Source organism: Mus musculus, chromosome 2, assembly GCF_000001635.26.
Source record: "Mus musculus strain C57BL/6J chromosome 2, GRCm38.p6 C57BL/6J".
In the NCBI taxonomy this organism is placed as follows: Eukaryota; Metazoa; Chordata; class Mammalia; order Rodentia; family Muridae; genus Mus; species Mus musculus.
Window position 1 is genome coordinate 156,502,759 of NC_000068.7, and position 26,775 is coordinate 156,529,533.

The following is a 26,775-nucleotide window of genomic DNA, read 5'->3' on the forward strand; positions in this document are numbered from 1 at the left end:
TCCAGGCCAACCTGAGACCCTTGAAACCAACTAATTGTGCTAGGGAGATGGTTCAGTGGGTAAAGTTCTTACACACAAGTGTGTGGAACCGAGCTTGAGTCCCCAGAACCAATGTGAAAGGGCAGCTGTGGTAATGTGTGTCTGTAATCCCTGTGCCCCTGTGGTAAGATGGGAGGTAGAGACAGCACACACTATCTTGCTGTACCCAGGAGTGAACAACAAAAAGAGCCTGCCTCACAAAAGGGGATAGGCAAGGATCAGCAGCCAAGATTGCTCTCTGGGACTGGAGAGATGGCTCAGTGGTTAAGAATACAATATGTGTTGCTCTTACAGAGAATCCAGGTTCAATTGCCAGCACCTACACGGTGGCTCACCTCCATTCATAACTCCAGTGTTAAGGGACCTGACATCCTCTTTAGACCTCCTCAGACACTTTGTTCACATACATACACACAGGCCAAACACTCACTCACATACAGAAAAATACATAACTCTCAAAAGAGGGTCTCTGGCTTCCACGTGCGGTACGTGTGCACTTGCACACATATCTTACACACATACACTAAACAAACCAATCAACAAAACAAATAAACAAAACTACAAGTCATTTTTCTAAGTCCCATTGAGCTTGAAAATGTAGTATAAATCTCATAAATTCTCTTAAAATAGAAAAAAAAATTCCTCAAATCCAGAAATGATCAAAAATGCCGGAAGTCACGTGGCATGTCTCAAAACCTGTTCATAAGGCACTGCCATGAAATACCCGTGTCTGTGGGTGCCACTGTCCCATGAGCTGACTTTGTTTGGTTCCAGTGGCCCAGCTGTCTGTGTCTGGGCCGCGTGGATGGGGTAGACCATGCCCACCTCTTTCCCTGTCCTTTCCCAGGTACTACCTGTGCCTGCAGCTGAGGGCAGACATTATCACAGGCCGCCTGCCTTGCTCCTTTGTCACGCATGCCCTTCTGGGCTCCTACGCTGTGCAGGCTGAACTGGGTGACTATGATGCCGAGGAACACGTGGGCAACTATGTCAGTGAGCTCCGCTTCGCCCCAAACCAGACCCGGGAGCTGGAGGAGAGGATCATGGAGTTGCATAAGACATACAGGTGAGCGAGCTGGCCCTGCCGGCTGCAGCCCTCGCAGGTTGAAGGGCTGGGCCACAGATGCTGGCCTAACCTGAGGTGCCCAGGGATAGGTCTCGTCCATGGGGTGGGAATAACTGGGACCATCTGTGTGACGGTAAGTAACCACTTGGATCTTCACTCTTTGAGTTCCTGTGTGGGTCACATTCCCTGTCCTGAGCCTGCGGGGATCGGTTTTTCTGTTACTCGGAGATATGACAATGGTGGCTTGCCTCTGGGTAAGGGTCCTGGTGCAGAGGTCTGTGTAGATATTCTAAAGTTTCAATGCAAATGCCAACCTGACTGTGCCACTTTGTAAGCAGGGGATGTTGACAGGACGTTTCACTCCCTGTGCTTTGGTGTGTTCATCTGTTCATCTGGTGCTGGTCAGCATGGCCCATGGAGCTATGAGGGAGGCTACACAGCAGATATTAAAGACACACCACATGTGGGCCGAGTGTTGCTCTCCGTCAATTGGGGCATTTGTTTTGTTGATCACGCACTTTGTTGAGTTGTTGATTGCATACTTCTTGAGTTGTTGATTGCATACTTTGTTCTGGAGTTAGAAGATAATTGGCCAGATGTGTGATTGTCGGCTCATGGCTGAACCTCTGTGAGCTCCGTTCTCACCTATAAATACACAGATTGAGATGGTGTGTATTGCTCAGCTCCGCCGTTGGCATCTGGAACAGCAGAATTCCTCATTCAGGTTCTTAAGCTCCCTCGGGCTGCAGACATTGAAAGCCCATAACACCCCTAAGCAATTGCAACAGGGGGATGGGAATTCAGTCCACTGCCATTTCTCAGTGCCTGCTCTGCAGAGAGTGCCACCTACCCTGGAATCAAACTGATCTATCTGTAGGGTCCTTTTAAGCTGGAAGTGCTTTGGGCTCTAAGCTCAAGGTTGTTCTGAGCACATTCTAAAGGGTACAGTGCCACACCCACAGGAAAGACTGGTGATGCTATCTCACCCCTATGCTTGGAGGGAGCTGGAGGGTTATGTGCTGTGAGCTGCGTCTGGAGAGGAAGACCATGACCAGATGTGATGCGTTCATCTGTGAGGATGAGCCTGCCAGGGGTGATGGATGCTGGGTCAAAGATGGCAAATAAATGCTCTCAGAGATTTGCATGCCAACGTGGCTGGGTTCATCCTGACTACATGGAGTCAGTCGTGTTGAGCAGGACATGAATTGCCATGGTCACCTGGACATTGGATGAGGGTGCCCTGCCTGGCATCCGCCGTTCATGCCTGTCCTAGATAGCAAGGTGCCCTGGAGATTTGTAAGAGTCATAGTAATTCATAGACAGACAGATCGATATGAGCTTGCTCGTGCCAGCAGCAATCATCGTAAGTCTCTGAACTTAAGGCACATCGATGTCTGGCATCCGTGGATCCTACATCGAAGCTCCAAGGTGGACAGGGCAGGGGAAATGGAGGCCAGGGAATGTAAGAGACAGATTTGTCTTTGAAACACGACTCTGGAGCCACACTGCCTAGAGTTAAATGCAGACACTGCTGCTACTTAATAGTGGTGTGTTCTTGGTAATGAACATTCTCTTCATAAGTGGGGTTCCAGTCATGAGAAGTGAGCGGTTTTATAAACTTTATACTTAATTTGGTAGAAACAGAGTCAAAAATCCCGTCTCCCAGTTTAACCCTTGTCTGCTTCCTGAACAAAACAGACTGGATCTGAGTGTTGCGGAAGACTGGGCTGGTGGACTGAAGTCGAGCTGCTCTCAGTCCTGTCCTGAGAGCAGAGGGAGGGTCTTGGGCAGGGCTCGGCCAGTATCTTTCTGGAATGGCCAGTTCTGATGGTGATGCCTCCAGCTGGTTGGCTGCAGCCTGGGCCTTGGCAATGGTCCACAATCATCGCTTTCTCTCCTCAGGGGCATGACCCCGGGCGAGGCAGAGATCCACTTCCTGGAGAACGCCAAGAAGCTCTCCATGTATGGAGTTGACCTGCATCACGCTAAGGTACCAGCGAGCTCCAGCGAGCCCTCGCCTTAGCTGGCTCCCGGGGAACTGTGGACCCTCCAGGGCTGGTGTCTCGACTGTTCCGCCTCGACTTGGAACCTTTGGGGTTCTCATTTCTCAAAGTTCATAACCTTCTATTCCTTCAGACCTTTGTCATCTCCCCCTTGGGCTCAATTTCCTCACAAGCCTGCCTGTGCCACCACTAGACTGTGTGCATGTGAGAGACAGACTGAGACCTTAGCTTAGTTTTGTCACGCTGGCGTGTGGCCTATGGCCTGGCATGAGTATGTTCCTAAATGTTTGTTGAGTGAATAAATGATTTGACAGACCAAGTGGCTGTAGAATGGATGGCCGATCAGGTGAGGTGACAGGGGGACACCTAGGTGACCATGGGGGATACTAGTTGAGGGGTTCCACATACCCCCAGAGCTCAGGGTGGTGGTGGGCTGCCCCTGCCTGTCTCCGGAACTCCCATTCCATGCTGTTTTCTTGTGCAGGATTCTGAGGGCATCGATATCATGCTAGGTGTCTGTGCCAATGGCCTGCTCATCTACCGGGACCGCCTGAGAATCAACCGCTTTGCCTGGCCCAAGATTCTCAAGATCTCCTACAAGAGGAGTAACTTCTACATCAAGATCCGGCCTGGGGAGGTGAGCCTGGCCCAAAGCTCTCTGTCCTCACTCACCCCCACGCTCCAGGGGTGACTGAACTTAATAGAGTGGGCCCCAGCAGCTGGCCTGGGTTTTGCTACCCTGAAAACATGAACGAAGTTCTGGGGCTCATAGAAGATGAGTCTCTTTCCTCCCTGCGTCTCTGGAGACTTCAGACTCTGGACATGTGACTCCATATTTTATTTGTGTGTGTGTTTGCATCCTCGTGCATGTGCACATGCACACACCTGTGCACATGTGCTATGGTCCACATGTGGAGGCCAGAGGCCAGAGGCCAGGTCATGTGGACATTTTGCCGTAGTCAGTCTTTTCATTACACCATTATTGGTCCTGGGGATCGGACTCGGGTTGTCAGACTGAGTGGCAAGTGCCTTTTATGCTGAGCCATCTCGCCAGCCCTGGTCACGTGCTTTTAGGCAACATGTGTGCATGTGAGCATGTATTGTCACACATATACTTCATGAGCAAAATAAAATAACAACCACATAGATTCAGGCTACACGGAAAAATCAGTACATGACTGTGTGCGTGTGCAGATTTGCAGTTCACTGTGCCTGCACACCAAGACACACACAGGCATGTGACGACACACACAGTATGGACACAGAGGCATGCACCCACACCTCTTCCTCTTTAACTGCACAACCCCCTCAAATGTCCTTACCGTGATCCACCTGGCACCCCTCACCACTGTGCCAGCTACAGCAGCCACTATCTGTCACCAATCAGGTCCTGCCAACCACTGCTATCTCCACCCCCTGACACACACCAACCTTCTGTCATTGTAACAAAATACCTGATGTACTCTGACTATAGAGAGGAAAGATTTGCTTGGGCTCACAGTTGGGGAGGTTTAGTCCGTGTCTGATTAGCCAGTGGCTTTGGGCTCATGGAGAAGCAGCATATTTGTGGCAGAGGGGCATAAAGGGCTAGAACAGCCATGCCAGGGTCATGACAAGAAGTACAAAGACACTGGCATGTGAGGGCATACCCCAGTCTCCTAAAAACTCCAGTAGGACCCACTTCTTAAAGGCTTCCTACACCTTCCAAGTGCACCACACTGGGCTAAGTGTCTAACACCTTCACCTTTGGGGACATTGAAGATCCCGACTTTAACATGCCCCGACCTTCCAGTCTCCGCACAATGCTCATGTGTCTGGAGCGCAGGCCTTTCTCTGCACACTTACCGGTGCCAAGTCTGCCTAGCAAATCCTTCCTTCCTCTCATGGCTCTTACCCATATCTGCAGTGATCTCATTGATTTTGTCCTCTCTGTGTGTGTGTATGTCTGTGTGTCTGTGTGTCTGTGTGTCTGTGTGTGTGGTGTGTGCATGAGATGAGTGTGTGTATATGTGGTGTGTACAGAAGTATATGTATGTGGTATGTGTGTGATTGTACATGAGTGTGTGTGGTGTGTATATGAGTGTGCATGTGTGTGGTTGTACATGAATATTTGTAAATGTGTATGTAGTGTATACATGAGTGTGTATAGGTGTGTACATCAGTGTGTGCTGTGTATGGTGTGTACATGAGTGTGTAAGGAGTGTGGTATATATATATATATATATACACGAGTGTGTGTATGGTGTGTGGTTGTACATGAGTATATATGTGTATGGATGTACATGAGTGTATGACTATACATGTGTATGTGTGGTGTGTACATGAGTATATAAGTGGTTGTATATACGCGTATGTAATTGTACATGAGTGTGTATGTGTTGTGTGTGGTATGTACATGAGTGTGTGTGTTGTGAGTAGTGTATACATGAGTATGTGTGTGGCATGTACATGTGTGTGTGTGTGCGTGTGTGCAGGTGGAGGTACAAGGCAGATGGAGGATGACTCAGTCATCCCTCCACCTTATTCAGTGAGGCAGGGTCTCTCTGCCAAAACCAGTGCTCACCAGTATGGCTGGTCTAGCTGGGCCGCTGCTCTGGGACCCTTCCTCTTCCTCTTCTGGGGCTACAGTGGCAGGTGATCTGCTGCGCCCTCCTGCCTTTCTCTGGGGACTTGAACTCAGGTCCTCAAGGTCACACACAAGGCACACACTTCACCCTGTAGCCTTCCCCCACTCCCCTAGCCATGTTTAGTTATTTTGAGGCCTCCTACTCCCGAGAATCTTTTGTGTTGATCCCTCCCGTGTCCAGAACAGGACCTGTCATAGAAAAGGGCTCAGTCCACCCTGTGTACATGCGTGAACAAGCCTCTGTCAGAGCTGCCTGAGGAGACGGTGGGCCGGTGTGTGGCCCAGGCCCCGCCTCTAACCCACCCTTCTTGGTTTCTCAGTATGAGCAGTTTGAGAGCACCATCGGCTTCAAGCTCCCTAACCACCGCTCAGCCAAGCGGTTGTGGAAGGTCTGCATCGAGCACCACACGTTCTTCCGGTGAGTGGACTTGGAGAGGGTAAAAGAGGCCATGACAGTCCAGGGGAGCAGGACGTGGGGTTAGCACGGAGGCAAGCCCCACCTTTCCCTAAGTCTCCCCTTTTGGACTGTGAAATATTGTAGTTAGTGGGACACTGGAATGAAGAGCCTACTGGTGTCTGACCTTGGGCCTGGAAATACAAGTTTGGTTCCTACCCCTCATCTGCATTACTTTCTTGTAGGCTGGTGTCACCGGAGCCCCCACCCAAGGGCTTTCTGGTGATGGGCTCCAAGTTCCGGTACAGTGGGAGGACGCAGGCCCAGACCCGCCAAGCCAGTGCCCTTATCGACCGACCCGCCCCCTTCTTTGAACGTTCTTCCAGCAAACGCTATACCATGTCCCGCAGCCTTGATGGAGGTATGGCTCAGGCTACAGCTGGGGAGAGAGTGGTCCTCAGAGGAGAGGAGGGGCGTGGACAGGGCGGGTTCTCCAGAGGAGAGGAGGGGCGTGGACAGGGCGGGTTCTCCAGAAGAGACAGCCGGTAGTAGTATTGTGGAGGATGCTTCAAGGTCATTTGCACCAGACAAGGTGATCCACAAACTCCTAGGCACCATTGCACCTGGGCAGTGCTGGGTCAGGTCTGTCCCATGGGGATGTGACACACACTCTCGGGACTTCTCTCGGTGATGACCTTGTAGAGTTCCAGGTTCTGCCATCTGATTTTCTGGGTCTCTAACCAGGAAGCTCTGTAGCACACAGTTTGACATTCTACCAGGAGAGTGATGTACATGAAGGCAAGAGGACCTGGTCCGGGCCTGGCCCTTCCCTGCAGGCCCCATTCCTGAGACAGGGCTAAATGGAACCGAGATTTAAGGGAAGGTAGTAACAGAGGTTAGCCCAGAGCTGGGGGAACCTATGAGGACCAGAAGCCTGGGCTGTAGTCCTGATGAAGGTAACACTTCTTGTGTTGACTTCCTGAAAGGACACCGACAGAGCCTTCTCCCCTTGGAGCCTCAAGTGAGCCTGTCCAGTGGAGGTGGTAATTCCAAGGCTAACCCCAACACAGAGCAGTGCAAATCAAGCCAGGAGCCTCAGAGCAGAGGGAAACCGCCCCAGAAATTCACCATGGCCAGGGAGATTGGTGTCTATCTCTGATGGAGGCAAACCCCGGGCTCTGGTTGTTTCCATGAAGTTTTTTTTTTCCAGCCTTTTTTTCTACTAAGACTCAGTCTGCAACATTTTGGGTTGTACCCAGGGCTTGGAGCAGTCTTTAAGTCCGTTCTTCCTCTATTCAGAAAAGTATTTTAGAATTGTGGCAAGAGAGATGGACATTAAGGAATCCCTTTGAAATCCTGTTGGTTTAGAGAGAAGGTAAACCATTTGTAAGCTTCTGCTGCCGGGTAAAAGCTCACCTCTCGGCATTGCTAGGTAAATAGATGAGACTTACTCAGGGACCACAACCCAAACCCCACCGATGGAAGACTCCCTCTGGGCAGGTGCTCTCCTCAGTACTTACCTAGGTTAGTTTGTTTGGTCCTCACCTCGTATTTCTGGCATAGATGCTACTTTCCCACTGTCACACAGCCAGGAAGGGTTGGATTTGAGATGCAACCCCAAACTCTACTGCAATAGAAATTAGGAAGGAGCCCAAGGCTGGGAAGTAGCCTTGTGACTTTCTGGGCCAGCCGTGGACCAGGGTGTGCAGTAGGTTGCAGCGGACTGCAGTAGGGAGGAGTTGTCCTGTAGCTGATGTGACTTAGGCAGTGGCGGGTGGGGCTGGCTTTCTGACTGTGTGTGGAGAGCTGCCTCACACAGTCACTCTGCCACCTCTGCCCACTTTAGCAGAGTTCTCCCGCCCTGCCTCAGTCAGTGAGAATCACGATGCAGGGCCTGACGGTGACAAGCGGGAAGATGACGCCGAGTCAGGGGGACGCCGATCAGAGGCTGAAGAAGGAGAGGTCAGGACACCCACCAAGATCAAGGAGCTGAAGGTAAGAGTCTGCTGGGATGCCGTGTACTCTGAAGCCCCGGGATGATGGGAGGGTGGCTGGGGTCTAGATGCGGCTTTGGCCTCCCAAGTCCCAATTATATTCAGGCTCCCTTGCTGTGGGGCGCACCACGGACAGGACCTGGGCCTTGGACTGTCCTCCTGGGCAAGCAGAGTGGGTGGGGGTGGAGGTGGGCATGCTGACCCCTTTACCCCTTTTTGCCCAGTTTTCCTGGGTCTCGGGTGCTAACTTCCTAGGAGTCTCAGACTCCCTCTTACTAACTCCTGGTCTCCCTGTTAACTTCTGTCTGGCTCTGTGTCTCCTCTCCTCCACTGAGCATGACCAGGACACCAGAGACCTCCATGTGGACTCTTAATGTGTCCTTTCTAGCAGTCTCACCCTCACTGTGGACACCCACACCCCAGCATGTCTGTGTACATGTTCCCCTAGCCTTAGACTCAGGCACAGACATGATGACGGCGCATTCACATGCACAGGCTTGGCCACACGCAAGCTAGGTGTGGCTTCCTTGGCATTGCTGAGCAGTCCTTTTCTGCCATGTAGTTCTGTCATGTGAATACAGGTCCCCTAGACTCACCCTCACTGCTGGAAACAGCAGGAAACTGCAGACACATATCTGCCCGTGAGTGTGTCTCACCCACGAGGCCTCTAAGTTCCCTAGCCCTTCCTTTGCCTTCCTGAGATAGCTGCCTGCTTCCTGCCCCACAAGTTCCTCTGCCCACCCGTTACCTATGAGCAGTCTAGCAGCTCTCCTGGCCTGTACTACATGGTGGGACTGGGTGTGAGTGCACAGGGCTACTCTGCTGGATCAGGCTGGAGGTGGTGTCTCTAATCTGTTTGTCCTACTGACCCTGCTGGTTCCTTTCCCTCCCGCTATCCCACCAGCCGGAGCAGGAAACCACGCCACGACACAAGCAGGAGGTACTGCATGGACCTACCCCTCCCCCCATAGCCATCAGATTCCCATTCCATCTCCCTGGCTCAGGCCCCCTACCTTCAGCCTCATGTCTGCCCTCCTTCCACACCCTCTTCCGTTATCTTCCTTTCTGATCACTGCCCTCCCTGTTATGCTCATGTCTTCAAGTCCCAGGGCAGGTTCTAGTCCCATCCCTGTGCAGTACCTGCCACCCAATGTCCCTCGTCGCTTGGCCTGGTGATCTATGCTTGCCTCCCACCCCACTTGCATCCTCCACCAGTTCTCTGAGTCCATTTAGCTCCTCCCTCTACTCCCACCCTTCCTTAGCATCACCTCTGCCCCACACCCCCATCTTCTCTGTGTTCTTTGTATCCCCTGACAACCAGATGTGAGGGTGGGGCTCGGGTGCGGAAGGAGGAGCACCTGCTCGCTCAGACTCCAGCCCTACCGCCCTCCTGAGTGGGCTGCTGGTGCCTCCCTGGAAACCTCCTCTCCTTCTCTCTTCTCACCTTCCTGTTCTCTGCTTCTATCAACTTCGCCTTCCACCCCCACCTCTTGTTCCCTTTTGCAGCACCCAGATCTCTCTGGACCCTTCAGTACAAGAGAGACAATTTATCCTAGCTGAGAGCAGGCCATAGTCAGAGCCTGTCATGATACCCTGCCATCCGGGCTTCAGCCCGGCTCAACTACCAACTTTGGGTCTTAGAAAGACTTGGTGGGCCCTGATCGTCAGCTACACAATAGGGCAGGCATATTACCTGTGACTCCAGCAGTACCTGCCTTATTCTTGTGCCAGGCCTTGACTCTCAGCCTTTAAGCTCTAGGAATCCCAGGACCCAACAGTTGTACTATTGGGAGCACAACCCACCCCCAAGGCCAGCAGGCCCATTGGGATCATCTGCTATTCATTGCCACTCACCATTGAGGCCCGTACTCAAGCCCTGGGCAAAGTCCACTGAGTTTGACCTCTCCGACGGACACTGTCTGTGGCCAGCTTAGCCCGAGAGAGAGGGAGGGAGGGAGGGTGGGAGGGAGGGAGGGAGGGAGGGAGGGAGGGAGAGAGGGCCGAGGTCCAAGCAGGTGCCTGGGGGGGGGGTGGCAGAAGCCTCGGTTGGATTGGCTTTCTTCCTGAGAAGGTTTGAAAGCAACTATAGAGATTCTTAGATGCCAGAGCTGAGTCCAAGGGAAGATTCCAGCCTTACCCAAGAGCAAGATTATCTCCCAGGTGGCTCCTCTCAAATAGCCTTACAGATAGCCCCTAGGCTCCCCGCCCACTTCTCTCTGTCCCAGATGATGTCCCAAGCAGATGGCCAGCATGGGCAGCTGTCTGTGGCTCATCCTCCCAGGGCCCAAGCACACTGCTCCATCTGTAACACTGGCATGAACTCGTACACACCGGGCACTCCAGCTCTACCTGACTTCTTCGTGTGCTAGGCCTTGAAACTCACCTCTCTTCTTCCTAGTCTCAGGTTTCTCGCCCCCACAAAAGCTTCACTTCCACCCTAGCTTCCTGGTCTCTCTGACGGTGTCTGACTTCTCCTACTCTTAGAGAGTCAGTACTCAGAAGGCATCCGAAAGGTTCTGGGATAGAGAAGGCAGCAGCTCACGGCAGGCAGTGCTGCACGATCTTTCTCTGGTCCTGAGTAAGGGAACGGGGCCCAGTTTTCTAAGTGATCCAGCTTAGGCACTTTTTTCTCCCATGCCTCCATGGAGCCTGAGCGGTTGGATGGGGGCTCAAGGGAGCCCAGACTGAGCACACTATTAAGTGATCCTAGTCTTGACCAGAGGTAGGAGCCACGATTCAAGAGGGTTCCGGGAAGCCAGCGAGCCAGTGCGGCTCAGTGAACAGAGCAGGGACGTCTCACCTTGGAACACACAGCCTGCTGTGCCTGGATCATAAACAGGAAAGTCTGTGCCTGACTCTGTCTGTGCTCAGAACACAATGGGTGCTCACCGAGACTTGAGGGCTCCGTGGAGTTGAATGTTCTTGGGTAAGGGAGGCAGGGGAAGAGAGGGCACGACACCATCCAGTCACCCCATGCCCCTGGTCAGGACACCCCGTGGAGTTCATTGTCTTTGCTTCCTTGACTCCTGGGACTGTTATGAGGGGGACAGTGTAGGGAGGGGTAGTGGAGGGTGGTGATCCCAGTCTTCCTGTGTCTTCTGCCCACAGTAGGTCATCTTATACCTCTCCCTCTTCTCTCATGCCTAGTTCCTGGACAAGCCAGAGGATGTCTTGTTGAAGCACCAGGCCAGCATCAATGAACTCAAGAGGACCCTGAAGGAGCCCAACAGCAAACTGATCCACCGGGATCGAGACTGGGATCGGGAGCGCAGGCTGCCCTCGTCGCCTGCCTCCCCCTCCCCCAAGGGCACCCCGGAAAAAGCCAGTGAGGTAGGTACCATGCTGTGGCCCTTGATGGGACTGTGAGTAAAGAGACACAGAGTTGGGTGGGGCAGGGGCTAAGTACATATTTACATTTATCCTCCACACAAATAATGTGTCTCCTAGTTGCTTACAGACATGAGGGATGGGGAGGCAGGTTAGGCTGAGAAAGTCAAACCCACTAACCCCTGAGTCCCATGGACCATCTTAAAACATGAAAAACTCCAAAAAATGCATGGTAGCTTGTTTGTGTTCCCCTTCAGTCAAGCAAAGGAAACTGGGGAAAGGGTGCTTGCTAGAAACTCCGAGACCCCCTGTGGGACCCACTGAATCAGAGTTCCAGGGAACCAGCCTTTTAAACAAGTGCCCCAGGCAAGTCTCTTGCAAATTCAACTTTAAGAATCCTGGAAGCTCTACCCAGGAGCCAGACCCTTGGGGGCTTATGTGAGAGTGCAGGGAGAACACGGTCCCTCTTGGGAGGATCCTCAAGTCTCACCAAGGTGGTAAGTCCACTGCACAAACCCAACGCTCCTGAGACTGTCTCAGGACCCTGTGTGTCCTGCCTCCAGGGTGGAAATCAGGGGGCTATTTTCTTAATTGAGAAAGATGAAGACAGGCTTTGGGGAAATCCCATATCTATACCCCAAGTTATTGTATCGGCACTTGTGGAATCCTGGCAGGATTTACCCATTTCAATGTATTCGTCTTCTCGCTCAAGCTGCCGCTCACCGCTCACCAGATTGATCGTGTTCTAGACTTAAGCTCCTGGTTCCATTACCTGAGGGCTGAGGGCTCTGAGCTTGTTACTTAATCTCTCCAAGGCCCTGTTAGGTGAATAAGGATGTTTACAAAGGTCAGATGAAATAATGCCCGGAGAGGGACCGCATGGCCACTGTGTTGCCTGATATGGAAAACTTGGTCTTCCTTATGGAGTCCCAGGACTGTGCCTTGCAGAACTCCAAATCAAAGCTGGAAGGACGCTGGGAACCCTCTGTTTAAAGACTGCCTTTTACTGAGATCCAGAGAGACAAAGACCAACTCGGCACGAAAGATGCGTTTGCTGTGTTCCATGAGTCATTGTGCTTGCTTGTCTTTAATTCACAGCTGGCTTGAGGCAAGGCCAGATCGTGTGCAGAGCGGGCGAAGAGCCAGCTGTGTACCTGCTTTCTCTCCAGTGCTTTGAAAATTGGTGATGCAGTCATGATTTAGTTCATAGAGCGTTTGATTGAACTGGTACCCGCCATGGTCTGAGCTCACCAGATAACAGAGAGCTTTCTTGTGAGGCATAAAACTAACCCAGCTGGGATTCCATAGCTGCCAATATCAATATCACACAGTCAGGGTTGCTTTGGGGGCCTTGAAGCCTGATACTCTAGAAAGGAGGCAAGTTTCTGCACCTACTAGCAGAGGTGACAGACTTAAACATTATGACACCGTGTTGTCAAATATGCATGTCTTGATTGACATTTGTAGTTACCCAGGATGCACATGGTCCCCAGGCTGTAGATTAGACCAGCCCCTTTTCTGAGGGCTTCTGAGGTCCCAGCACAACCAAGACTCAGACTGGTGCACAGCACTCTCCTCTAGACCGCTCATTCCCTCGGGAAAGACTTGGACAGGGTGACTTCTAACATTCCTGAGACGGGCTAGGTCTTGGCCTGGATGCAACTGAAGTGTGATGGAGAAGCTACCCAAAGGGTGAGATGCCCGCAGAGAAAGAATGGGCAGAATGAATGTTGGTGAGCTAGGACCAGAGTTAAGGGGTGTGCCCCACCTGCTGGTGACAACTGGAACTGCTGACAGAGGGACCGGTTCCAGCCACCACCTCCTTAGCCCTGAAAACTGTAGTCGGTACTCATGAGGAGTACAGGAGCCCACCTTGGAGTTATGGACCATTTAGAGCTGGCTTTTAGGGCCTTGGCATTTATGGGTTCTTGAGGATTTGCAAAATAGGGAGGAGTCATAGACAAGAACTTCACTCTGTCCTCCGGTAGGTGATGTTACCTCTGTGAGTCTCGTTGCATAGGTGATCTTAAAGGGGACCAGAGTGTCATCCCATTGGGAGGTCATTGGCAAGGCTAACTGAACAATGAAGGTGGGAGTTCAGTGTCCCCTAAGAAGTGTTGACAGTTATGGGACACTGCTGAAGGTGACTGGATCCCTGGCCCAATATGGCTCTCTAGAGGACCCTGCAAGGACATGCCACCAGAACTCCCAGAGACATCTCTAAGCTTGCTGGGTCCCACCCAAGCCAAGGGGAAAAGCAGCAGGAACTTGAACTGTTCCCATTGGTCAAACCCAGGTAGTTTGAAAGCCAATTAAGGGGTGGTGGTGGTGGTGTGGATGTGTGTAGCACTGTGCACACCTCTGTGTGTGTAGGGGGGTAGTGGTGTGTGTGTGTGCATTACTAGGCACACCTCTGTGGGGGGGGCATCTTCCTTAGTCACTCTCTACCATTTTTAAAATCATCTTTATTTATGTGTGTGTTTATCTACAGTGTGTGTATGTATGTATGTTTGTGTGTGTATGTATATGTATGTGTTTATCTACAGTGTGTGTATGTATGTATGTTTGTGTGTGTATGTATATGTATGTGTTTATCTACAGTGTGTGTATGTGTGTATGTGTGTGTGTGTATGCATGCAGTGCATGTGTCTGTGTGGGGTATGTATGTATGTTTGTGTGTGTATGTGTATGTATGTATGTATGTGTGTGTGTGTATGTGTGCATGCATGTGTCTGTGTGGGGTATGTATGGCGGTCAGAGGACAACTTTGCAGAGTCTCTCCTTCGTCCCTGGGGCCCTGGGGATTGAACTTTGGCTTTCAGGCTTGGCAACAGCACTGTCACCCATTGAGCCATCTCACCAGCTCCTCTACTTTATTTTTTGAGATAAGCCTCTCATGGAACTCGGAGCTCACTGATTCAACTAGGCTGGCTGGCCAGTGAGCTCCGGGCATCTGCCTGGCACCTCCTCCCCAGAGCTGGGACCACACCTGGCTTTTTTTCATAGGTTCTGGGGATCTGAACCCAAATCCTCCTGCCTGTCTGAGGATTTTACTAATTATGGCATCTCCTCAGCTTCTCAAAGACAACTTTTAAAAAATATGACTGTGACCCCCACTATAAGTTCGAATCATAGCCTGAGCCATGACACCTCCGGCAGGCTTGAAGTCAGAGTCTAATGATGGTATTCTAAACTCCCTCAAGTGTTAGTGAGAATGGGGTTCTGGCCAGAAGGCACAGGATTGCCTTGCTGTTGTTATCTGTCTTTTCCCTCAGAATGGCTCCTTCCTGACTGACCCTATGAACTAACATGTTAATATGGGGCTTACAAAGCTGGACTATTTACAGACTATGTGTGTCTCTCCTGCTCGCTCTCTCTCTCTCTCTCTCTCTCTCTCTCTCTCTCTCTCTCTCTCTCTCTCTCTCTCTCTCTCCTTTTCCTCTGGCCTGGGCCTCCCCTGCAGGCCCAGAGGATCCACGACACTTCTCAGCAGGACTTGGTCCCTGGAACAGCAGCAGGCTTGGAAGTGTTCACTCAGAAAAGCCTCGCAGCGTCTCCTGAGGTTACTGTCTTCACTCTCCCACACCCCTTGCCCCTGGGCCTCCAGCCCATCCCTGTCTACCCTCCAGGATCTTAAGAAAACCCTTTCCCTGGGGTTGTGGGGAACAGGCCAGACTCTGCTGTGGAGAGGATAGCAAAGGTGGTCCACATTGTCCCTGTCTTATAAATGGCAAGTGTCCCCACCCCAGGGATCCACGAAGGGCCAGCCCCTCCCTCATCCATTATGTACCAGTAAGGACAGGATTGCTGCTACTCCCAGAAGACAGAAAAACTGGTTCCCTCTAGTTCCAAGGGGGCAAAGGCATGATCCTTTCCGGATGCAGGCTCTAACTAACATTAAGCTTGGGATTAGGTGTCTTGACCCTTGACCGTGACTTGCCCTGAGCTCTTGTCTGTGTTTAGAAGCCTGATTATAGTCTATGGGTTAGGGCACAGTCTCCTTCTTTTCTCTCCTTCCAGCCATCTAAACTCATCGGACATTGGCAAAAGTACATGTCTTCCTTCCAAAAGCATCCTTGAGTTTGTAGAGAGGCAAGCCTTCTAAGTGAGGAGGGCATTGCTTCTGGGTCCAGATGAGCACCAGGTCAAAGGCTCTTGGGGTTTTCTGTGGCCCTGTGTGGATGCTGGGTCTGGATCCCTACATCCCATAATCTGTTGGCCGTGGGAGTCTACTGATAGGAAAACATCCTTCATGTAGCCTCTGTGCCCCATCTGTCGGTGTGGCTTCTGAGGATATAGACGCTATTCCTCCCACAGAGAAAACTTCTGTAGCAGACGTGAGTTTGCTGTGAATGTAGGAAGGAGATGAGCAAGCTCCAGACAAGGGAGAATACAGCCTGCAACTCTCCCTGAAGTCTTCTTCATGTAAAAATAAAAACAAACCACTCAGTGTCGTCTCCTGAGAGCAGTGAGACAGTGAGGCAGCAGCATCCCAGCGTTAGGGACATGGTGTCGGGAGATGCTCTGGTGTCGGGAGATGCTCTTAGAAACAAGGACAGTAGGGTATAGGGGACTTTCGGGATAGCATTTGAAATGTATATAAAGAAAATATCTAATAAAAATAAAATAAGAAAAAAAAAAGAAACAAGGACAGTGCCTTGTGGGGTCTGAGCCAAGTGTGCACCTTTCTCCAGTGACCTGCCACATCAGCCTTACTGTCTCATCTACAGTCATCAGGACCTCCCTGCCTTCCTACCCCCTCCCCCACCCCCTCCTTCTGTCTTATCCCTCCTTCCACAGGGCCTTCCCATGTTGCCCTGGCTGGACTCAAATGCGTGGTCCTCCTGCTTTGGGCTCCCAAGTGCTGAGCATGAAGTTTTCTGTGAAGTCTGTCTTGATCAGGGCTTCTTCTTGCTACCTATTGGCCATGGACTCTGCAGCCTCCCTGAGGCGGTCCCTCGAGGAATTGAACACCTCTTCTCTGCCCGTCTTCTAACAGCTTCTCCTAGGATGCAGGTTCTAGAGAGCCCCCTTCCTGGACTTCTTCTGACCCCAGATGTAATTGAGAATTCCAGGTGGGGCCGGGACAGCTAGGAGTCAGTGGAGCTGCCCTGTGGGGTTTCTTCTTGTTCATCATGAGGTAGACTTGATCCCTCTTCACTCCTGTGGCTGGAGCGGAGACAGCTCCATCAGATGGCACGGGGCACTCTAAGCAAGGCCCTGGAGAACCAGGGACTCTGGAGAGAATACATGGAGGTTGGCCTATCTGTGGAGATCCTAATGTTGTACCATCTTGTGACTTGGACCAGATGTAGCTTGACCAGTGCACTGGTGCCAGCCAAGTTGTCCTTTCTTTTAGTAAATCATGTCCCACCCCCATCAGTCCTTAACTGTTGCTTTTTTAGCATCGGAGCTCTTGTTTCCTCCCTCAGCACTCCTGTGTGATCTTCTGCAAATGCCTTCACTGGGAGCCTTGGTTTCCCTCTCTGCAAAAGGTTGCCAACTGGAGCAAATTTAATTATGTAGATGAAGGAAGGGCTGGCACTGCTTGGCATCTAATAACTAAGCAAGAACATGTGCTTCCCTTGTCTGCCTCTAGAATCCTTCCCGGCTGCGCCAGCTCCCACCACACACCCTGTTGCTCATCTAGCCTGTTTGCTGTTTGGAATCGGAATGGGAGTATTCCAAAAGCGGCCTCTTTGGCCAGCTGTGACCACCATCTCTAGGCTGATAATATTAGATGCTGAAATGGAAGCAGATGACAGAGCTTGCTTCCCGAGGAGATGAGACAGGTCCTTACCTCTGCAGGCTGGCAGAACAGGTCCCTCTGAAGCTTCAGGTAGAGACACCTGAAACCACATCTCAGAAAGCTGTACCAGGCCGAGTCTGGACCTCCCTTTCCTTTGATCTTTCTTATTGTTAAGATTCTCTTAATGAGGTCAGACTCCCTGACCTGGGGAAAATGCAGTGTTCCCTCGATCCACCCAGCTCCATCAGACCATGTGGGTGTGGCAGGCTCATCACCAAGTCACAACCTTAAAAGGAGCCCTGTTTCCAGGAGGAGTTTCGGGCTTACCTCATCTGGGAGGCAGTCTTGGGACGGTGGGAGACCTCAGAACCGTGTCTTGGGTTCTGGGGTCCATAACTAGGTGGTCGAGAGTGAAGGCATTAAGTGAAGGCTGTGACTTCAGGCCTTGGGGCTATGCAGGACTATAGCGCCCCAGGGCTGCTCTCTGTTTGCATTATGCATTTGTTAGATGGACCTCAATGAGGTTTTGTGGGAAGAAAGGATTTTGTGGTCCCAAGAGGAAAATTCCAATGGTCTTAAGGCTCTGGTAATGATTCAAGAAGCAAACTGTCATTGTCCCTAGACTGGTGGGAATGGATGATAGAGGACTGTTTTGTAAAACCTGACAGTGCCACCCTGTCTCTTCAGCACTACAATCCTGTCTGTGCCTCTTTCCTTCCGAGGTATGATCTGGACCGTTCTTTTCTGTTTTCCATGGGCTTTTGTTAGAGTTCTCCAAAGATTGGCCTTAAAATTGTTTCTTTTGGGCCAAATCTCGGAATGTTCAAGCTGTTTAAGTCATTGCTTCAGTGGTGCCTTCTCTAGACTTGTTTTCCCCTGGAGGGAGATGACACTGGGTGTCTGTGGAGCTCTTTCATCTCAGGATCCAGAGATTCCTTGTGGTGTAGGTGCCTTCCCCTCTGACAGTGGCAAGGATTCAGTTACAAGAGGCAGAGGCCTGGCCTGTGTGGATCTCTCCCTTTTCCCATTGTTCCTAGGGAGGGCACAAGACCCCATCCCACTTTCTCAGGTTGGAATCAGTGATTGAAGAGGGTCTTAATAGGAAAAAGAATTTTGACAATAATAATGGGCTTTGTCATCTCTTTCTATCCCTGTCCAGTTTGGGGGACACAGCATCAGACCCTTTGTTGGTAGATTGATCCCTTTTTACAGAGGGGAGAGGCCATCCCTTCAGGTGTCTGCTATTTCACGTTAACTCTTCTTGCTCCAATTGAAACACAGGGCTCAGAGCATTGGGTATTGATAGAAAGAGTTTACACTAGGCCGGAAGACCTTGGCCTCCTCACAGTGCCCGCCACACAACGGGAAGAAAGTGGATCAAGCCTCACCGAGATCCTCGCTGATGGGAGACTCTCCAAGGTAGACATTCTGGTGGACAAGTTCAAAGTTGAAGTGGCCACAGAAGAAACCGTGAGAGCCCAAAGAACAAGTACTCAGCAGCAAGGGAAAATGATTGCAAGTCCAGAAGGCTCAGAGACAATGAGAGAGGAAGATGCGTGCCTCAGGGGGGGTCCTAGAGATGCTACTCGGGCTGCAGGCTACACATCAACAGACAAGCTCAAGCTCAGGAACACCCGAGTCTCAAATGGTCAAACAGAGAGCCACGTAGAATTGAACAAGGGTCTGGAGAGGCCCCAGACCTGGGGAAGACTGACGGCTGCGGGGGTTGGGCCAGTGCAGGGAGAGGTTCTTTCTCCTGCATCAGACAAAGGGGGACTCCAGTCCTTCCTGTTGGATCCAGCGCAAACAGAAGCCAGAGCTGACTCGAGTGACGAGACTGACACCTCCTTCGCAGAGAGGAGCTTCTGTCTGAACTACGGAAAGAAAGACTCTGAGGACTCCCTTCTTGCCCCATCCTTAGGGGACAGAGAAGAGCACCTGGATGCCCCTCCTGGAGATGGGACCTGGCTGGAGCTGGCTGGGGCGCACACAGAGAACTGGGAGCCGAAGTCCTCAGACCCAAGGGCTTCTGCCCCGGGTTCCAGCCAGAATAAAGATGAAGCCCATATGGCTTCCTCAGCAGAAGAAGCCTGGTCCCCCAGGGACCGTGGAAGACCTGATGATCTGCAGGGATCAGCTGTCTGTCAGACTCTGGAAGAGGGCTGGGAAAACACACAAGGGCTGGAAGGAGAGTTGGCCTACCCAGTGGCCGATGTAGCTGAAGATGAGGCCCCCACGAGTATAGATTGGATGGGAAAGACTGAAAAAAAAAGTCCTCCGGCAAGATGGAAGAAGAACCCTCCTGGAGGAGGAGGAGGAGGAGGAGGAGGAGGAGGAGGAGGAGGAGGAGGAGGAGGAGGAGGAGGAGGAAGGGTGCACCTAGATGCTCAGGCGTGTGCCCTTCTGAGGACCATCCCTCCCTGTGTTAGGAAGCCAGTCAGGCCAGACCAAGCCAGCTTCCTGCCTAAAGAGAAGGGGGCAGTTTCCACTCATGCAGTAGAACCTGAGACAGAAGACAGGGAGGCAGTCACGCCCCTGCCAGCCTCCTCTGGTCACACTGAGGTCCTGGCAGCCACTTCTCTAAGCCCAGTCCCTCCTAGATCAGGGGAGTCTTCGGAGTCCAGGGGTTTCATTAGAGATCAGTCCCCCGTGATTCTTAAGTATATCCATCTCCCTGAAGAGAGTCCAGTGCACAAGGACCCGCAAGGTGAGCGCAAAGCACCTCCAGTGGCCAGCAAGAAGCCCAGAGTTGTCCCTGAAGGAACCGAGGGGCCTGCCCTCCTGGGGTTGGTGCTCCCTTCAGGAAAGCTGGAGACTTCACTCCAGGATAGGGACCAAGGAGGTTCCCAGGAAGACGTTAGCAAGACCTCAGTGGCTAACAAAATTCGGATATTTGAGACCCATGGAGCCGAGCCTTGCAGAGCCAGTCAGGGTGAAGTGAGGACCCTTCCACATGAGCCGCCTTCGGAAGCGTCCCCAGGACAGGTGGAGGAGCGCAGTAAGCCTCGGGACTTGGGCTTTGTCCAACTCCAGCCTCCTGGGGACTTGGCCAGCCCCAAAGTTACCTGTTCTTCTGTCATGCCTCTGGCTACCCAGCACTATGGGGAGGCCACCCCAACTACCTCCCACCAGGAAAGATGCACAGACCCAGAGCTCGTGTCCCCTGACTCAGGCTGTGAAACCACGCTGGAGGAAGCTACTGGGGTAACTGGCCACGTGAGCCCTGCACCCACTAAGTTCCCCTTTGTGGAGGCTGAGCGCATGCTCCGTGGCACCTTAGAAGCATGCCTCAGCGGCCCTCGCCATTCCTGCAATGACACTGCTTGGTCATCCTTAGAAGGTCTCCTCCTACATGGGCCTGAGATAGCCGCTGAGAGATGGGGTCATCTGCTCAGCCCTTGTTAGCGCGTTAGAGTCCCCAGGCTTTGCTGCGACCTTATGTATGTTCAGAGGATCGCACAGTGGCCGCAGAGAAGGAGCCACCACCAGCAGCAGCAGCAGCAGATTACATACCTGCTTTGCCTTGCCCCTCCCACCTGCTGGACTCCTCCTGTCATGCTTGGCTTATACAGTGGTCATACTCCACCCTTCCCCACCCCTGAATCCCACCTTGTAGAAGCTGACAGTTCAGAGGTCTCCTCCACTCTGCTTCCCTCTCCACCTTCCTTCTACCTCCTTAAGACTAACTGTCTTCTCTAATCCAGAGCAAAGCCGGAGATGCGGGCGGGGAAGACAAGAACTCCTTCGGCCGCTTAGCGCCAAGCACCCCTGGGAAGGGGGGGCGTCTGAGATTCGCCAGCCCTCCGGGCCTTCAGGTCTCTGCAGTCCCTCTGTGCCCGATGACTTGGTCATCTTCATCCAACCGGGATGCGCCGTTCCCTAGGTTCCCACCTGCCCTAGTAGCAACCCCCTTGCAGCTGTTCACACTCTGGCTTGTCCGCAATATATTCCTCACACCTCTCAACCTTCCAGAACCTGGCCACGTGATGGCTGGTTAACAAGTGAATCTCTGAAGCGTACTGAAATGAGTTCTTTCTAAATATGGTGTGGGTGTTAGAATTGGTCTCAAAAAAAAAAAAAAAAAAAAGAAAAGAAAAGAAAAAAAGAAAAAAAAGAAAGAAAGGAAGTCACAAACCAAACCCAAAAAAACAAAAAAACAAAAACAAACAAACAAAATGCACGTGTGGTGTTTAATCCCTGACAGGCCAGTTGAGAGGTATGTATTTAGGACACAGTTTGCTGGTTCCCCTTGGGTGTTCCCTTGGCCTGCCGTTGTCAATTACACTGATGTGGACAGAACTTCCTCTCAGTGGTTACCATGGAGTTCAAGGCGGCACTGGTGTGAATTCCAGGAAGCTGGAGTCCAGAGGTCCTGGGTCAGTTTTTCTTCTTCCCTTGGATGGTGCTGCCTCTCCCCCAGAGACTCAGTGCAATTGACAGGCTGCTGGCTTCTTCTGTGTTCCTCTAGCTTCCAGCCCCAGCCTCTCTGCCTCCTCTCCCAGGTTCCCCTGAATCCCTGGCCTTCTTCCTCAGTTTGCCTCTCAATGCCGCCTGCACGGATGAGCCTGTGGTCCAGGCCTCCATCCCTGCCTTTATGCCGCTTCTGACAGGCTTTTGGATCCTAGCCTTGGAGGGGGCCTCCTGTCCAGAACTCGCTGGAAGGATGCTAGCTTTGTATTGCTTTGGCATCCATGTGAGACCCTCCAAAGAGCATCCCCACTCTCGAGAAGGTTTCGTTGTGTTTTGTTTTGTTTTGTGTTCGATTCCAAGGAAACCTTTCTGGGGTGTTTTTCCGTTTCCTGACTTGTTCTTCCACTTGGGAACATCATCACAACCTTGAGATGTCCTCTGGCATTCACCATCTTGACCTCTCTCTCTCCCCACCCCACATCCCCATCCCCCCCCCGATTTTATCCGGCCATAGAGAGCAGGGCTGAGGGAGGGCTCAGAGGAGAAAGTCAAACCACCACGCCCACGTGCCCCAGAGAGCGACACGGGAGATGAGGACCAGGACCAGGAGAGGGACGCCGTATTCCTGAAGGACAACCACCTGGCCATTGAGCGCAAGTGCTCCAGCATTACGGTCAGCTCCACGTCCAGCCTGGAGGCTGAGGTGGACTTCACGGTTATTGGTGACTACCATGGCGGCGCCTTTGAAGACTTCTCCCGAAGCCTCCCTGAGCTTGATCGGGATAAAAGTGACTCTGAGACAGAGGGCCTGGTGTTCGCCCGGGATCTCAAGGGGCCCTCCAGCCAAGAGGATGAATCTGGGGGCCTCGAGGACAGCCCGGATCGAGGGGCCTGTTCCACTCCAGAAATGCCCCAGTTTGAGGTACAGTGGAGCTTCACGGAGAACCGGGCACTGCATGTTCAGAGGGCTCTGGGCCATGAGTAAGGAGAGCAGCCATCAGCTGCAGCCTGAAGCTCTGTCTGGTGTTGCATGACTGCCCCTCGTAGAACAGCATGGTTCTGCAACGCATGTCTGCTGTGTCGGTCCACCACTTACAGGTGCTCCGTGGCAGTTTTAACCCCGTGACCCCCATCACTTGCTGAGGTCAAGTGATGATTTACTGCCTCCTTGATCCCCCTGAACTGTGCTGCATAGCACCTGGAGAGAGCATGTGTCCGTGGACTCCTGAGCCTCCTACAGCTGGTCTGAACGCTGAGTGGTTTTTCTTGATGCAGGCCAGGGCTCATTTTACCAGGGTCTGGAGAAGGGGCAGTTATTTAAATCCACCAGGTCCTGAGATGTTAGGGCTGGCAGTGGACACTCCAGGAAAAGAGAAGACACAACCTCTGGAGAGGATGCAGGGCCAGCGTCTGAGCTTCTCTGCTTTGTGGCTCCCTTAGTAGAGCTGCACAGAGGAGTCTCAGAAACTCCCCCTTTCCCTTTACCCTAGCAGATCCTCGCCCCCACCCCTAGACAGTGAACACCAGCTTATTCATGCTGGTATCCTACCCCATGCTGTACCCTCTGGGCGGAAGGCTCCTTCTCCCTTTCCGTGCCTCACCGTGATCCAGGACAGCTCACGCACCTCTCTCCGTGCTTTTCTGGCTACCTGGGAGGCAGTACTAGCCCTACAGCATCCTGCTCTGTCCTGCCACTTTGGCTCTAACATTTCCAGCACAGTCAGGGCAATGGCTGGTTGCTCTGCCCTTCTCCCACCAGGTCTTAGCTGTTCTAAGGTACACTCGGTACCAAGGGACGATAAACGAATGAGCAGCTAGATACCAGGATTCTGGAAGAATCTCTCCTTTCTCCCTCTTCCTTCCAACCACATGAAAAGCTAGATCCATTTATCAGACCTACAGTGTGTAAAGCCATGAACTAGGCCTGAGAGTCGAGTCAATAGAAGCTGATCATTTAGCTTGAGACACCTAGGATACGGTTTGTAAAGCCAACTGATGTGTTTTCTCTGGCTTTAATTTTTAAAATTACATTGTGTTTTTTTATATCATAAAAAATATACCAAAGAAAAGCCCACCATGCAGAGGCGACGATAAATCCACACCTGAATGGAATCCCCCATGCTTTCCATATCTTTCGGCCAGCTAGCCTCCTCGCCTGTTCCCATCTGTTGCCTGGCCCCTGGATACTTCCGTGTGTAGTTCTTCCACTGAGCAGCAGTTTGCACGAAGTGACTAAAAGGTGTAGGCGACGTGTGTGTAAGGAGAACGCTGAGCATTGAGTTTAACCACACCAATACAGCCTCAAAAGACATGCAGCCCTGAAGCATGGGGTCAGGCCCTCCTCATGCAGGCAGTGGCCTTGGCTCTCTCTCTTTGGGTCCTTTCTCAGTGACACCAACCATGCCTTTACATACTTTTCCGTGGGGTTGGGAGAGAGCTTTCTCCTCCTGCATCCCTGTTGTCTGTGAAGAGGAGTTGTGTCTAGGCTTGAGTTTTCACGTGTCCCCTTTATGTTCCTGTAGTCTGTGAAAGCAGAAACCATGACCGTCAGCAGTCTGGCAATCAGGAAGAAGATTGAGCCAGAGGCCATGCTGCAAAGCAGAGTCTCCGCTGCAGACAGCACCCAGGTAACCTGTGCCCCTACTGTAACCTGACACAGGGACCGGCCATTTGAACATAGGATCCTCACTGAAGTGGCCAAGCCCTTTGGTCAACCTTTTCCTTCCCTTCATCCTCCCTGAGGTCAGACACGGAACAGGGAAAAACCATGCTTTCCCATCTGTAAATGGGGGTGATGTTGCCTCCCCCCCCTCCTCCTGGGGGTGTTCAGTGCTCATGGCTAGCAGTTTAGAGGCATGGCTTTCAGGCTGCTTGATACGTGTGGAGAGGATCTTTCCAAGGCAGCTTGGGGGAGAGAAAAGGAGACCTCTCAGTCACTGGTTGTTCAGAACAGCTTATCTGGGTCATTTTTTATGCATGGAGGTTCCACATTCGATTGGAAAGATGAACAAACCAGGCCCAAATGACTGAAGAATGTGTTAGTGAGGTGAAACTAGCTTGCACCCTGGAGAAGGCTAGCTTGCCTGGGAACAGCTCACAGCTTAGTGCACACTTCCTGTGTGTCCTCTGTGGCTCTTCAACTTTTAAAATGTATAAGTCTGAGGGATTGCCCCTGGTTCTTCTTGCCACAGGACTTCAGAGCTCAGTCCCTTCTCCTGGTGACCAAGAGCAGAGTCCTTACCTGGGGTTCCACCCCCAGCACAGGCATTCTGAATATGACATAAAATAACACAAATGTATTTTCCAGATTTTTTTCTCCTACTGTTACAGTATGCCAAGTAATGGCTTTGCAGCTGCTCCTGCCGTTAGAGAGTCGTAAGCTGGCTACCCCAGACAGGCCTCTGCCCTCCCTGGCTTGCTTTGTTTTAGCAACCTTTGTTTTTAATGCAAAGGATAAAGAAATCAAAACGACCTTAAATCCCATAACCTGGTGTCATCAAAACATCAAAATGTCCAGTTATAAAAGTCAATAGACTGGATGACATTATCTATATGTTGTCTCCTGGGAGAAGATACTAACACAGATGTTCACATCTGTTCATACTTAAAGTTATTAGATAAATAAGACCACTGACTCTTACAGTATATCCTTTGCCCTCAACAAGCTTAGAATTTACTCAATTGCTGTCTCTGTCTCTATCTGTCTCTCTGTCTCTGTCCCTCCTCCTTCACTTCTGTCTTCATGAGACAGGGTCCCTGTTAGGTATCTCAGACTGGCCTCAAACTTATTGTGCTGCTGAAGGTGACCTTGGGCTTCCTCCTGCTTCTACCTCCCATGTGATGATGAGATTGCAGGTTGCAGCAAATACCTAATTTTTGCATTTTTTAAATGGGGTCTGGGAATAGAACCCAAGCTTCATGCATGCATGTTAAGTGAGCACTTTACCTCCCAGCCCCATGTCCACTGGGGAAGCATGTCCTAACTGTGTTTCCGTCTCCCCTCACTGGACCCTGTGATGGATTTTATCTTTCCCAGTATTCAGTGCTATGGTAAAGTTTCCTTGTTCATATTTCTTGGTGGACTTTTAGAAGTATCAACTTCTGTTGTAGTTAGGGTTTCTATCACTGGGATAAAACATGATCAGAAGCAACTTGGGGAGGAGAGGGTTTATTTCAGCTTAGAACTCTCAGGTCACACCCATCACGGAGGGAACTTCAGCCAGGAACCTGGGGACAGGAACTGAAGCAGAGGCCATGGAGGAGTGTTGCTTACTGGTTGCTCTTCGTGGCTTGCTCAGCCTACTTTCTTTCAGTCCTTCCTTCCTTTGTTTCTTTGTTTCTCTCTTTCTTTCTTTTTTCCTTCCTTCCTTCCTTCCTTCCTTCCTTCCTTCCTTCCTTCCTTTCTTTCTTTCTTTCTTTCTTTCTTTCTTTCTTTCTTTCTTTCTTTTTCTTCTTTCTTTCCTTTTGAGACAGGGTATCTCTGTATCTCTGGCTGTCCTGGAAGTTGCTTTATAGACTAGGCTGGCCTTGAACTCACAGAAATCTGCCTGTCTCTGTCTCCTGAGTGCCAGCCAACTTTAGCCTACTTTCTTATATCATACAGTACCATCTGCACAGGGTTGGTACCTCCTCCAGTGACCTGGGCCCTCCCACATCAGTCATTAATCAAGAGAATGCCTGACAGACTGCCCATAGGCCAGTCTGAGACATTTTACCAGTTGAGAGTTCCTCTTCCCAAATGACTTTAGCTTGTTGTCAAATTGACATTAAACTAACCAACATGACATCAAAGGGTAACTTCCAAGGTTGAATGGAATTCACCAACTTGCCTGGTTGCTTTGTCCAATACAGTGGTTGAAATGAAGTCTTTGAAGAGCCTTGGGGCCCCTCTGCAGTACAGTGTGAGCACCCCCAGTGCATGTCCACTCCTGAAACCTGTCACCTTGTAACTATAAGCCAGGTGACAGATACTACAGATACGTGTAGTCCTGTCATCTCTCATGCCTCCTTCTCTGCCTCATAGGTTGATGGGGGTACTCCAATGGTGAAAGACTTCATGACAACTCCCCCCTGCATCACCACAGAGACCATCTCAACCACCATGGTAAGTGGAACCCAGGAAGCTCCCCTCTCTTACCCACCCCTTACTCTCTCTCTCTCTCTCTCT

At 51.4% G+C, this 26,775-nt stretch overlaps 1 protein-coding gene across 33 annotated transcripts in view; it reads left to right on the forward strand.

Moving 5' to 3' along the window:
- The window catches only part of Epb41l1 (erythrocyte membrane protein band 4.1 like 1), a 125,620-nt gene that overhangs the window by 85,164 nt on the left and 13,681 nt on the right, over positions 1 to 26,775 (forward strand). For 6 of the 33 annotated variants that reach the window (XM_006498711.4, XM_006498714.3, XM_006498713.3 and 3 more), the window contains 14 exons: positions 887 to 1,105; positions 3,008 to 3,095; positions 3,593 to 3,745; positions 6,055 to 6,152; positions 6,374 to 6,549; positions 7,975 to 8,123; positions 9,027 to 9,062; positions 11,270 to 11,452; positions 14,913 to 15,011; positions 18,480 to 20,402; positions 20,903 to 21,013; positions 22,123 to 22,530; positions 24,131 to 24,235; positions 26,632 to 26,712. In XM_006498711.4, the coding sequence (XP_006498774.1) occupies positions 887 to 1,105; positions 3,008 to 3,095; positions 3,593 to 3,745; positions 6,055 to 6,152; positions 6,374 to 6,549; positions 7,975 to 8,123; positions 9,027 to 9,062; positions 11,270 to 11,452; positions 14,913 to 15,011; positions 18,480 to 20,402; positions 20,903 to 21,013; positions 22,123 to 22,530; positions 24,131 to 24,235; positions 26,632 to 26,712 (3,829 nt within the window). The remainder of the gene's footprint in view (positions 1 to 886; positions 1,106 to 3,007; positions 3,096 to 3,592; positions 3,746 to 6,054; positions 6,153 to 6,373; positions 6,550 to 7,974; positions 8,124 to 9,026; positions 9,063 to 11,269; positions 11,453 to 14,912; positions 15,012 to 18,479; positions 20,403 to 20,902; positions 21,014 to 22,122; positions 22,531 to 24,130; positions 24,236 to 26,631; positions 26,713 to 26,775) is intronic. The other 27 variants (XM_030247282.1, NM_001291120.1, NM_013510.4 and 24 more) reach the window with 15 other exon arrangements.